The sequence below is a fragment of the Rattus norvegicus genome, chromosome 4 (assembly GCF_036323735.1).
Source record: "Rattus norvegicus strain BN/NHsdMcwi chromosome 4, GRCr8, whole genome shotgun sequence".
Classification (NCBI taxonomy): Eukaryota; Metazoa; Chordata; class Mammalia; order Rodentia; family Muridae; genus Rattus; species Rattus norvegicus.
This window is the reverse complement of record NC_086022.1, coordinates 71237353-71251606: the sequence shown is the minus strand read 5'-3', so window position 1 is coordinate 71251606 and position 14254 is coordinate 71237353. Positions and strand designations below refer to the sequence as shown.

The 14254-nt window shown below is 40.3% G+C and overlaps 1 protein-coding gene across 1 annotated transcript; it reads right to left on the bottom strand.

Annotated features, from left to right (window-relative positions):
• Positions 1-1563: 1563 nt before the first annotated feature.
• Prss2 (protease, serine, 2) lies at positions 1564-6643 on the bottom strand. The gene is made up of 5 exons (NM_012729.2): positions 6604-6643; positions 4028-4187; positions 2564-2817; positions 2023-2159; positions 1564-1768 (listed from the first exon to the last, which is right to left on the bottom strand). Exons 1-5 carry the CDS (start codon positions 6641-6643, stop codon positions 1619-1621), a joined length of 741 nt encoding a protein of 246 aa, NP_036861.1. The 3' UTR covers positions 1564-1618.
• Between the last annotated feature and the right edge of the window lie 7611 nt (positions 6644-14254).

Below are 14254 nucleotides of genomic sequence, written 5' to 3'. Positions count from 1 at the left end.
TTCTAGATCCTTTAGCATTGGTGTTTGACAGGTAAAGACCAGGTTATGCTGGAATATTATGAGTTTGTTGCCACTTAGGAAAGAACTGAGTGTAGATTAAAGAAGAACAGAATATCTTTTGCAGTTGCATTCACTTAAGAGTTTTCTTTCTTTGTAAACCAGGGACTGCTGCTGGCCTTGTTCACATTTTTGGGGCATAGGAGAAGTCTAGGTAGGATTTTGCATGTACCTAAGATTCCTCAGTTTCTAAACTCTGTGTAATGACTGTCCAAACTTCATAGTAATATACAGCGGTGTAGATGTTTGGGGTCAAAAAACAGAACTCTGAGCTCTGCCATGGAAGATAGACTAAATACGTCCAAGATATCCGTTACTACTTGTTCTAATGGAAGTCGTTGCTGCAGAAATTCAGTGCCCTGCCAGTTCATTTTGACTACCAATTTGACACATTCTTGGATCAACTAAAAAAAAGAGGTAAGGCAAAGGAATAAGCCATTTGCATGTTTGTGGGAGAACATTTTGAGTGCTTTTTGAGGTAGGGAGGACCAGTCCATTGTGGGTGATGCAATTCCTGGGCATGCGATCCAAACACTGTAAGAGTAGATAACAGAAGCTGAGATCACGCACAGAAAATGATATGTACTTTCACTGAATTTTGTATTAATTTGCACTGAATTATGAATGCAATGTGACCCATCTGAACTTCTGTCCTTAAATCCTGAAACTGAAATTAAATTAGAACAAGTGCTTTTACAGACATTTGGACACTACCTTAAACATACTGGTATTAAGGAAGACGTTGAGAGAAATTTCTCAAAGTCTAAAAAAATATATTTTTCATAAAATATATTGCATCAATATAATGCTCTTCATTTCATTAAACACAAACAAGTGTTCTTTTCCTTGCTCGTTAAAAACAACAAATCCCGCTGAATTCCTGAGTAACACAGAATGTTGACAAGAATATACATAACTCTCACAAGACCAACAGCAAGTCACCATTGCTACAGAAAACAACCTACACAATTCATTGAACCTGGAGAAGGACTGCTGTAGCTTACATAGAGCCTTTGCTGCCAAGGGCTATCTAATTTGATACATGGAGATATTTTGTATGCTATGAACACAGAAACACAGACACCAAGTCAGCCACAAACCTTTCAATCCATAATGTTGTCCTTCTGCATTCCAGCATATAGCTTGTTTAAAAACTTATCTTTGGAGTTATGTCTCTTTACTCAACTGGTTCTCTCTTTCTCTCTCACTCTCTCTGCTCCCACAGGGTGCCAACAGCCTCCCTGCTCTCTCTTTCTACCGTCTCTGACCCCCCTTCTTTGCTCTCATCACACTGCTTGTGTTTGTCTATCTATACCCCATTTCTCCCTCCTCGTCCCCCAAATAAATTTTCTTTATAACAACAACAACAACAACAGCAACAACAACAACAACAACAACAACAACAACAACAACGACAACAACAACACTCAACTGATGAGAAGAATGATTTACAATGAAAACTACCCTTAAAGCTAAAAGGCTAAAGAGATGATGCGGAAACACAGGCAGTAAAGAATATTTCACTTTATTGACATAATGACTGTAGAGGGATTGGAGAGCTCTAGTTGGCAGCAATTGTGTCCTGAATCCAGTCCACATAGTTGCAGACCTTGGTGTACACACCAGGGTTATCTGGCAGGGCACAGCCATAGCCCCAGGAGACAATGCCCTGCAGCTCTCCATTACAGACCACAGGGCCACCAGAGTCACCCTAGGAAAAAGAGGAACACAGTGCATGAGGAAAGGCATGTGAAATAGGGCTGCCTATAGTAAACTGTTTCTTCCCACTTCCTCCATTTCTTTTTCTCCATAGTTGATCTGCTATCCTTACTACTGTGTTGAAATCCAAAGGAGACCCCTTTCTCTATAGTACCATCACAGCACACTTTCTGCATCCTAACACTAAGCTTTGGATCCCTAGCCCCAAGAGAATAGAGGTCTGCATAAGTGAAGGGTGGCAATCACCTGGCAGGAATCCTTGCCTCCCTCTAGGAAGCCAACACAGACCATGTTGTCAGTGATCTTTCCAGGGTAGGAGGCTTCACAGTCAGCTTGGGGCAGCAGTGGGGCATCCAGGCACTGGAGCAGGTCTGGTTCATTGACTGTGAGGAAAGAAAAAGAATGATGACTCCTTTATCCAGACAACAATCTACTGTTGAACCAGCTGGCAAGCAATGGACTATTCCCTAAGATAAGACCTTCCACTTAGAAACTGGCTCTTTTATTCCAGAATATTCACAGCGGATATCCTTCATACCTGGCCAGAATTCTGGGGATCAGCTCTCTCTCTCTCTCTCTCTCTCTCTCTCTCTCTCTCTCTCTCTCTCTCTCTCTCTCTCTCTCTGTGTGTGTGTGTGTGTGTGTGTGTGTGTGTGTGTGTGTGCATGTGTAAATGTGTACTGGTACTGAGTATTTATAGTTTAGGCAGCAGGGCGATAATTTCAGAGATGGGCACAATTGCAGTGTATACATAAAAGAGAAGTTCTAAGTGACATGTCCTACTCACCGCCACTGCTGAGCGTGTTGCCCCAGCCAGAGATGAGGCACTGAGTGCCTGCAGGTGCACAGGAGCTGGGAAGAGCCACAGTGGCCACTCGAGCATTGAGTTTCACAGGGGAAGAGAGCTTGATCAGCATGATGTCATTGTTCAGGGTCTTCCTATCGAAGTTGGGATGCTTGATGATCTTGGCAGCATTGACAAACTGCTCATTGCCCTCAAGGACATTGATGTTGTGCTCTCCCAGTCTCACTTGGATGCGGCTGTTGGGAAAAGAAGTAATGCCATAGTATTTTTTTTCTATGACTGAAGACATCATAACTTTCTGAAGCCCCTTGCTCTCTTGTGTCTATGAATATTTCAAAACTCTTGCTGAAGAGTTTTTCTCCTCTTTTTCTAAGAGAGATGGTGTACAGGGGCTGAATGACTGCTGTGTACATTGCTCCTTTTAATCTGCCTCCAGTATCCTGGGCTATGGAACTAAGAGGTCATTTGAAGCCACTGTGTCATAGTCACTACACACAGGAACTTTTAATCCCCATTTACCTTTGAAAGAATGCTGCACTTTTGCATTTCAATAGAAGGGTTAATATGTGGTATCTGAGCCTTCATAGTGGGAATCTGAGGCTCTGTAAGAGGTTCATTTCCTTTTACTGACTCCTCCCAGTCTTCCAAGTCTCAATCTAGACCATCAGGCTATTCAGTCTATTATTTAACAACATCCTTTTATAATTCTAACCCATAGTCGAGATTGATAGACCATTTTGGGTACAGTATTACTCATCCACTAATAGAGTGTAAAAATAACAGGTGAAGAAAATGAATGGTTAAAACCTATATCTTTTGAAAACTTTGATATAATTTTTTGCTGTAGGACTTAGACACCAGTTGTGAAAATCTTTGATGCTGTTTGCATTCATTTTTATAGTGAGAAAATAAACCTGTCTTCCTTTTAAGATGTACTTTTCACATCTCATTTTTACTTATTTGTTTCTGTGTTTGTTAATTATTTATTTGTTTACTTATCATTCTGATGTATGTTCAGGTCTGATACCTTCTGGTATCAAATTGACTATCAGTGATCTATACATAGTGAAATTATTTGCAATTGGAAATTTTAAAAAGTTTACAAATTGTTCACACTCACTGAAAATTGAGTTTATCGCCCTGATATAAAGAATACACAGTCACTATTTGTGAATGTGTTTGTGTGACTTCATGTTTGGTTCTTTCTACTCTAAAACCACCTTTCCTTGCTTTGATTTTGTCTACCCTTGATTTAGTTTGGATGGCTTATGAAAGACTTCCTGTTCTGTATTTTCATTCTCTTCAACCTCGCGAAAATATTACAGTAAGTAATCTCTCTGCTCTGAGTATTCTCATTCACCCTATGCCTTTAGTTACTGCCTGATCTTATACTATACCCATAGAAACAACAAATGTGTGTTCTGTACAGTCAGGTCCATCACTTACGACTTATAGCAGTGAGCTGCAGACACCACCCACTGGTCATTGATGAGGGAACCTCCACAGAAGTGGTAGCCAGAGTTCAGGGACACTTGGTAGGGAACAGAATTCTCTTGGCAGGTGTATCCTCCAACGATCTTGTCATCATCATCCACGGGAAAAGCAACTTGAATTAAAACAAGAAAACCATTGAGAAAGCAATTCATCAAGGTGCTGGAAGGTGAAGTCCTCAGCTTTCAGCTAAGTGGGGATCTTTAAAGAGTAAAATATCTGGAAGCTAGAAGGTATCAGTGCATTCCCAAAAGGCATAGGGCAGTTTGTCCAACAGTGAACAGCAACACTACAGTACAATAGAAACCACGTGGCAATTGACTGCATTCTGATGGGTTGCCAGGAATGGGGCAAGTGATGCTTACACCAGCATGCAGTAGCAATAGGGTCTAGTGATGGTTGTCTAATCTACTCTCTGAATTGATCACAAGTTCTTCAATTATTGACACCTGTGGCTAACAGTGGTTAAGGTGTTTAGGAGGGTTGGAAGTATTTTAGAAAAGTCATGGGTATGTAGAGATTTATGTACCCACAAGCTTTTATAGGTCAAGTTTATATATTAGTGACAAATAGAGATCAGGTCTTATGTAGGATAGAGGGATGTAAGGTTATTTTATTCATTTACCTTTCCATTTACTTTTGATTCATAGATAAATTTCCCTAATCACAGCCTCCCCCTCCTTTCTAATTTTTCCTTGAAAAATCTTTCCTCACCATCTCCCCTTTCCCTCAGAAAAAGGGAGCTCTCCTTGTGTATCTCCTGACCTGGGGATCTTGACCCAGAAAGACTAGGCCTATCCTCTCCCACTGAGGACCAGCCAGGTAGTTCAGGCATGAGGAAGGGGATTCATTGGCAGCAGACAGAGATTGATTTTAATTCCCCCTTTTTAGGGTCCTCACAAGAGACCAAGCTACACATTTGCCACAAATGTATAGGGGTTCTAAGTCCAGCTCAAGCATGTTCCCTGGGGGGTAGCCCAGGCTCTGTGAGCCCCCATCATTGCAGGTTAGTTGATATTATTACCAAAGATTATTTATTTTTAATTTGACTGCATGTTTATTATTCTTAAATTCACTTTGATATTTAAAATGTGTGTGTGTGTGTGTGTGTGTGTGTGTGTGTGTGTATCTATAATAGAAACATCCTTCCTAATATCAAGTCTCTGCCCCAGACACATAAGGTAAGAAATTTAAGATATTAATTGACATAAGTCATGTAGGAAAGGTTATGGCAAGCAAGTGAGTTCTCAGGTGATGGTTCATCATTTTGCATGGCAGCAATCAATAAGCAGTGAGAGGTGTAGACCCAAGAGACTTTGTCTCACGATTGTTCCTTGCTGCTGATATGCCTTCCCTGCCATAATTACATAGCCTAATGTTTCTTGGGAATCATCCTACCCTATTGGGAAAATTTCCTCCCATCAACGTGAAGATAACCTTTCAAGAATTAATGCTGCTTAGTTGTATCAATGTCTTTATAGAATTACTGATTTGATTCAAATAATCTTAGGAAGAAAGTTTAAGGAGATGGTTTCAATTGTTTTGCCAGAAAGGCATAATAAAGTTCAAATCAAGAATAAAATGTGCCCCTCCTCATAGAATAGTAAATAAAAGCATCAAAAAGTAGTACAATGAGCTTTTGTAAATTGTACTAAGGAAAAATGCTTGAAACAAATTAATGACCAAGAAAAAACATCATTCTAAGTCATCTAACAAATGTATATTTGAGTGTGTGTTTGTGTGTACATACATATGTAAGTGTGTGTGTAAGTGTATAAATATGCATACACACTTGGGAAATTGATGAAACTTGTGGTTGGGCCTAGCTGAATATCTCTCTCTCTCTCTCTCTCTCTCTGTGTGTGTGTGTGTGTGTGTGTGTGTGTCTCTCTCTCTGTCTGTCTGTCTGTCTGTCTCTGTCTCTCTCTCTCTGTGTATGTGTGTGTGTGTATGTGTGTGTGTGTGTGTGTGTGTGTGTGTGTGCTGTGTGTATGACTTTCTCTTATACTTTTTCTTTCTTTCTGGCTCACAAGAGTTAAAAAGCTCTGAGGCCATCCAGGCCAGCAGGAAGTCCCTTAAAGAGTAAAAAGCCTCTTTTCAACCCCCTGTTGCTATATAGCAGCAGGAGTCAATCCCCAGAAGCCACTAGCTTTCAATTTCAGGAGAGCAAGAGTTAATTGCTAAAAGCCATGCTTCTGGCCTCCAGACAGTAGAAAGCCTATTCTATGCCCCTCCTCAGTACCTTTGTGTTAGGGCAAGACCCTTACCTTAATCTCCAGGAAGTCTGCTGATTAATTTCATGGACCCTCCATATGCCTCATATTTTAGACTCTCTGATCATATAATAAATTACAGTGTAAGGGAAAAGAAACATGCTTACAGGGAAGCTCAAAAGATTGGAAGCAGAGTTGCTGCTGGAGGAAGAATGAACATATTTGTATATACATGGGGTTAACAAGCAGCCTTGGTGGCAAGGTTCATGGTTTCTAGGAGAAGGTAGAGCAAGACCAAGGTGAAAGCATAGAACTCACCAGCAGCTCCCACAAGAGCCAGGAACAGGAGTGCTCTCATTGTGGCAGAAGGTAGTGAGCCCTGGATGGAAGCTTGCTTTTATACCCCAATGCAGGGAGAAGGAGGTGCTAAGGGGAGGGCTCCACTGCTTCTACACAAGCACACCTGTGGGTTTCCCCTTCCGAGAGCCTTACATTATCTCTGCTCTATTTGTCTACTCTGTGGGTCAGTGATAAGGACAAGGAAAGTAGGTGATTCTTGAAAGGAGGCTTTGCAAACCAGTGGAAACATAGACTTTGGGTATGCAGCTTGGCCTTCCTTCTTAGGCTGGTAGAAGGAGGTTTGGTGGTGGAGAATGGCTATATTCCTAAGATAACACTAACATCATGGAAACGTCTGTGATTTACTTTGAGGAAGACATGATATTTGTGGATGAGTGGATATTTGAGACCTGGAGATTCATGAAAATAAAAATCTTGTATATGGATCTAATGACTAGGAGTTGATGATTCATAACACTAGAATAATTCATCATATAGAAAGATCATATCCAAGAGCTTTGGCAATCAGTGTTAAAATGTGAAACAACATGGGAGAGAGAAACAGACATGACTTGTATTTTAGGCTTTCACTTGCTTGGCTCACCTTTCCAAAAGGGATCACACTTGGAAGTGGTTTGAAGTATGAAAAATAAGATTTCAGAAGGAGCTTCCTCAATATGTTCCAGAGACAGACCAATATCACATTCACTTTATTCCTCTCTGTCAAGATTTTGGCACTAATCTTTTCATGCTTTTATGGGTCCATTTGCAGCATCTTTGTGATTGTATTAACAACTTGTACTAAGGATTAAACTTCTCTACTTTTGAAAGATCCCCGAAGGGAGACCCTTACTCAAGTCTTGGGAAGTCACGGGTCCCAGACACACGAGAGACTATCTTGATGTAATACGCAAAGGCAAGGTGTTTTATGGAGATCTCCAGGCCAACACATATCCCAGGCAGGAGACAGAGGTGTTGACCCTGAGTGGCTCGGAGAAGGGCTTTTTAAAGGAAGAAGTCACAAGCCCCAGGAGATGAGGGGATGTCAAAAGGAAATACCAAAAATGTCACAAGGGGAAACTCTCAAAGTCACAGGATTGTTCTTAAGACTCTAGGGATTAAATCAGGGGAAAGGTCAAGCCCTCATTCTTCTGAGAACAGATTTTGATTCCTGTCCTTTAGGGTAGATGTTTGTCAGAGTTGACAAGGCATCTGCATCTGAAACACATCTGGTTAGGCTTTGGCCCGGTTTTCTGGAATACTATCTGCAGGACACAATGGCTGGAACATTTTCTGTAGGGCACAATGGGGGCTTGAACAAACATCACAGGGGCAGAACAGAACCCGTTACTCATTTACCCACGTCCAGTGACATCCAGAGGGTCAGTGAGTCTGTACCAGTCCTCCTGTGTTTTTAACCATCTGTCTTCCTGAGTCAGATCCTGTTGCTGAGTTTTGAGCTAGTTTAAAACTCTATATCTCTCACTTTAAAAAACCACAGAGTTTGAGAGAGAAATGTATAGTCTAGGTCAGATATGAAGAAGGACTTGAACAGTGGTCACACTGGTTTCTGTTCTGAGAATTACCTTCAGTAAGGGATTACTAATTGACAAGGAGTCATAAATAGGAATCAATATTAAAAAATAGAAGGATTCTGATATTCTAATTTTTCAGTGACACTATTATATCAGACTTAGTTATGAGTAAACTTTCCTGTAAAAGATCCTTGAATGAGTTCTAACAAAGACCAGAGTCACAGCACTGAAATTTACTGAGACATAACATGCCTAGGTGGAATGTATTGAGAAATGATATGTGAGATTACATCTAATTTTATGAGCTAATGTGAGGAACCCTATTATAGAATCTACTTATGTTTTTAGTTAGTCTTATTGAGGAAGAACAAGCAAAAATCGTAACTAAATTCACTAAAATGTAGAAGATAAACAAATGTTCTTGTGCTGCTTCTCAAAGAGCAAAATTTGAGTTCAGAATCTAGCAATTGGTTTTGACATGTCACTCATGGAGAATGTTAAATCATGGATACCAGAATGTATTAGGAAAGGCACCCCTGAGAGTTCTGTTTAATATCTTCTATACTCATCTCTGAAATGATTATCACAGCTACCGAACAGAATTTGTACTCACAGCCCTTCCCTCTGTCCTCTGAATCTCGTTAAGGAAACCATGGCTTATGCCTAAGTACAGTGCTGTTCAATTTATAAAATATTTGACAGTTTTATAAGGTATTTTGGCAAAAGCATGGGATATGTATGGAGCCTCACCCTTTTAAAACTGGTTTATAATAAGGAATAAAAAATGGAATTATCTCTAATTAATAAGGAAGATAATATTACTCAGGTGGATTCATTTTTGTCCAAGGAATGATCTAAAATTGCCATATGGTTTCACATATCTAAAAAGATATGGAAACTCCTGTGAAGTGTGAGATTTCCCACAGATGGCATCTAAAATGCTATTGCTAAGCAAAGCTAGACTTGCCTGACAAGTTCAACATCTCACTCCTCCTTCCACTTTTTCTTGGCAGAGCTTGAATACCAAAATTATAATTTACTTGACACTGTGTCTCATAAACTTGCCTTACCATGACCCCTTTCCTACCTGAACCATGTCTAACACATGGGTGTGCATAGCCAGCTGATAGATGGCTAGGATATTATTATGTTTAGGTAGACAGTAAGCAATTTTTCTGTAATATAGTTAACATTTCCTGTTTTCTTTTCCTTTTTTCTAAAATAATTAATTGATTCTTTGTGAATTTCATATTATACAACCCAGTCCCACTCATCTACCCATCCCCTCACATCTGCCCTCTGTCTTTGCAACCATCACTATAAAATAACACACACTCACACACACACACAGACAAACACACACATACACACACACATGCACACGCACACACAAACATACATACAAAACAAAAACCAAAAACCAAAATCTAAGTAGTAGGTATAACTTTTTGTAGTGGAAAGTATTGTGTGTCATGGTGTGTCCCAAAATTACCTATCTGTCTACACATCTTTACTTGAAAATATTCAATACAATGAGTTGTTCATCTGGTCCATGGTGTCTGGATTCTGTGACACCTTCAATATTGGGTCCTAATACAGGACTTCTACTAGTTATCCTATTGTTTCCCTGTCTCATGGACACCTTATAGCTTTGCATGAGCAGGATTGGCCCTTTCACAAGCCCCAGCAGTTAGATCACAGATGATGTAGATTTTGAGTTGGGACATTTCCAAGTACTGGATCTGGGCCTGGGTGGTCGCTGAGCTGGTCAGTCTGTAGGTTTTCTATTATCTGCACTACCAGGGTGAGATCTCCAGAACAGCTCTGGATAGGCCACCTGAAGCTGCCAGGAAAGGGTCCACTCTCCTGCTCTCATGACCTTAGCACTGGTTCACCCATACCCATGCCTGCAAAGCCAGCTCCAATGTGCTGTCCTTTCCCACTGTTTTCCCCAATCTCTCATATCTTCCTTTTGCCCTTGCAACCTCCACCACAAGATAAAACATAAACAAACAATCCAAATAAGGAAAACAAAACAAAGACTAGACCATCTTCTGGTGGAAGCTGTAGTGTACCACAGTTTAATCCCAAAACATACCATTGTCCATGCATCTCATCTTGTAAATGCTCAATGCAATATGTCATTGGTCAAGGTTTGAGGTGAATTCTGTGACATTATCAGTATTGGATCCTAACGAGGACTTCTAGTTAGGTTGTTGCCCTATGTCATGGCAATTCTGGTATTTTTTGGATCATCAGCAGGACCTGCCTTCCACAAGTCCTAACAGTTCACAGATGATACAGGTTTTGGATGGGGTGACTCTCCAGCTCTTTCACACTTGGGGATAGCCCACCTATGCCTTGGCCAGCAGGGCAAGCAACACTGTGTTATCCAGGTAAACTACAGGTCCCCTTCTCCAACCAATGAGGGATGGAGACAGATATGCTTTATGTTCTTATCTGGACTACCTCATGTGACAGGAGGCTAGGAGTAACGGCATTACCATCTTACATACTCCACCTCACATCAGATATAAGAGAAGTGGCAGGTCCAGTTTTTCTGTTCTCAGGCACATCTTGTTGGTTCATCTGTGTCCCTTCTATCAGAGCCAACTCTACTGTACTGCCCAGGTGATGTACCTCCCTTCTGAGTGATGCAGTTGGCAAGGGTCAAGGTCAGCTTACCTACTGTCATAACCCAGGGCCACTCTCCTGTCTTCTGCTACCTGCACTATATGACTCAGTGGCATGCAGGTTTCTATGTATTTATGGCCCACTTGAGTAGTGAGGGAGCAGGAAGTTCTTTGGGCATCTTTTCCTGCCCTTGTTGACTGGCGTGGCTGTCAGCAGGTCTCTGGCAATCACTTTATTTTACTTTCACCTTATATTGCCATCAGCTAATCTCAGAGATACTATTATAACCTTTTTGTCACTGATCTCAGTGAAACATCCAGAGCTCCTATCGAAAGCAAGTCAGTTCTGTTTTATTTAATTGCTATGAAGATTGTTCTAGTATTCCCACAAACCAGCATTTCATGACCAGGCAGCCCACAGAGAAATTAGCATATGGAAAATCATTTCAGTCAGAAGGATGATCAGTTTGATCATCCTCACTCTACCCTTATCTGTAAAGAAACTTTGAAGGGCATGATACAATAAAATTTTATAACTAAAGCTTGAAGTTTAACTAATGTTTTGTGCTCACTAATCATGTGAGATCACCTTTCACCATGATATTAGCAATCACAGGCTAAGAAGACTGCTGTAGACTAGAATTATTGCTGTACACCTAAAAGCTCTAGAACAAAAAGAAGCAAATACACCCAGGAGGAGTAGGAGGCAGGAAATAATCAAACTCAGAGCTGAAATCAACCAAGTAGAAACAAAAAGGACCATAGAAAGAATCAACAGAACCAAAAGTTGGTTCTTTGAGAAAATCAACAAGATAGATAAACCCTTAGCCAGACTAACGAGAGGACACAGAGAGTGTGTCCAAATTAACAAAATCAGAAATGAAAAGGGAGACATAACTACAGATTCAGAGGAAATTCAAAAAATCATCAGATCTTACTATAAAAGCCTATATTCAACAAAACTTGAAAATCTGCAGGAAATGGACAATTTCCTAGACAGATACCAGGTACCGAAGTTAAATCAGGAACAGATATACCAGTTAAACAACCCCATAACTCCTAAAGAAATAGAAGCAGTCATTAAAGGTCTCCCAACCAAAAAGAGCCCAGATCCAGACGGGTTTAGTGCAGAATTCTATCAGACCTTCATAGAAGACCTCATACCAAAATTATCCAAACTATTGCACAAAATTGAAACAGATGGAGTACTCCCGAATTCCTTCTATGAAGCCATTTTTATACCTAAACCACACAAAGACCCAACAAGAAAGAGAACTTCAGACCAATTTCCCTTATGAATATCGACGCAAAAATACTCAATAAAATTCTGGCAAACCGAATCCAAGAGCACATCAAAACAATCATCCACCATGATCAAGTAGGCTTCATCCCAGGCATGCAGGGATGGTTCAATATACGGAAAACCATCAACATGATCCATTATATAAACAAACTGAAAGAACAAAACCACATAATCATTTCATTAGATGCTGAGAAAGCATTTGACAAAATTCAACACCCCTTCATGATAAAAGTCCTGGAAAGAATTGGAATTCAAGGCCCATACCTAAACATAGTAAGAGCCATATACAGCAAACCAGTTGCTAACATTAAACTAAATGGAGAGAAACTTGAAGCAATCCCACTAAATCAGGGACTAGACAAGGCTGCCCACTCTCTCCCTACTTATTCAATATAGTTCTTGAAGTTCTAGCCAGAGCAGTCAGACAACAAAAGGAGGTCAAGGGGATACAGATCGGAAAAGAAGAAGTCAAAATATCACTATTTGCAGATGATATGATAGTATATTTAAGTGATCCCAAAAGTTCCACCAGAGAACTACTAAAGCTGATAAACAACTTCAGCAAAGTGGCTGGGTATAAAATTAACTCAAAGAAATCATTAGCCTTTCTCTACACAAAAGAGAAACAAGCCGAGAAAGAAATTAGGGAAGCAACACCCTTCATAATAGACCCAAATGATATAAAGTACCTCGGTGTGACTTTAACCAAGCAAGTAAAAGATTTGTACAACAAGAACTTCAAGACTCTGAAGAAAGAAATTGAAGAACACCTCAGAACATAGAAAGATCTCCCATGCTCATGGATTGGCAGGATTAATATAGTCAAAATGGCCATTTTACCAAAAGCGATCTACAGATTCAATGCAATCCCCATCAAAATACCAATCCAATTCTTCAAAGAGTTAGACAGAACAATTTGCAAATTCATCTGGAATAACAAAAAACCCAGGATGGGAAAAACTATCCTCAACAATAAAAGGACTTCAGGGGGAATCACTATCCCTGAACTCAAGCAGTATTACTGAGCAATAGTGATAAAAACTGCATGGTATTGGTACAGAGACAGATAGATAGACCAATGGAACAGAATTGAAGACCCAGAAATGAACCCACACACCTATGGTCACTTGATTTTTGACAAAGGAGCCAAAACCATCCAATGGAAAAAAGATAGCATTTTCAGCAAATGGTGCTGGTTCAACTGGAGGTCAACATGTAGAAGAATGCATATCGACCCATGTTTATCACCCTGTACAAAGCTTAAGTCCAAGTGGATCAAGGACCTCCACCACAAACCTGATAAACTCAAACTAATAGAAGAAAAACTAGGGAAGCATCTGGAACACGTGGGCACTGGAAAAAATTTCCTGAACAAAACACCAATGGCTTATGCTCTAAGATCAAGAATCGACAAATGGGATCTCATAAAACTGCAAAGCAACATCTTTAGTCATAAGGGAAATGCAAATCAAAACAACCCTGAGATTTCACCTCACACCAGTGAGAATGGCTAAGATCAAAAACTCAGGTGACAGCAGATGCTGGCGAGGATGTGGAGAAAGAGGAACACTCCTCCATTGTTGGTGGGATTGCAAACTGGTACAACCATTCTGGAAATCAGTCTGGAGGTTCCTCAGAAAATTGGACATTGAACTGCCTGAGGATCCAGCTATACCTCTCTTGGGCATATACCCAAAAGATCCCCCAACATATAAAAATGACACGTGCTCCACTATTTTCATAGCAGCCTTATTTATAATAGCCAGAAGCTGGAAAGAACCCAGATGCCCTTCAACAGAGGAATGGATACAGAAAATGCGGTACATCTACACAATGGAATATTACTCAGCTATCAAAAACAACGGCTTTATGAAATTCGTAGGCAAATGGTTGGAACTGGAAAATATCATCCTGAGTGAGGTAACCCAATCACAGAAAGACATACATGGTATGCACTCACTGATATGTGGCTATTAGCCCAAATGCTTGAATTACCCTAGATTCCTAGAACAAATGAAACTCAAGACGGATGATCAAAATGTGAATGCTTCACTCCTTCTTTAAAAGGGGAACAAGAATACCCTTCTCAGGGAATAGAGAGGCAAAGATTAAAACAGAGACAGAAGGACCACCCATTCAGAGCCTGCCCCACATGTGGC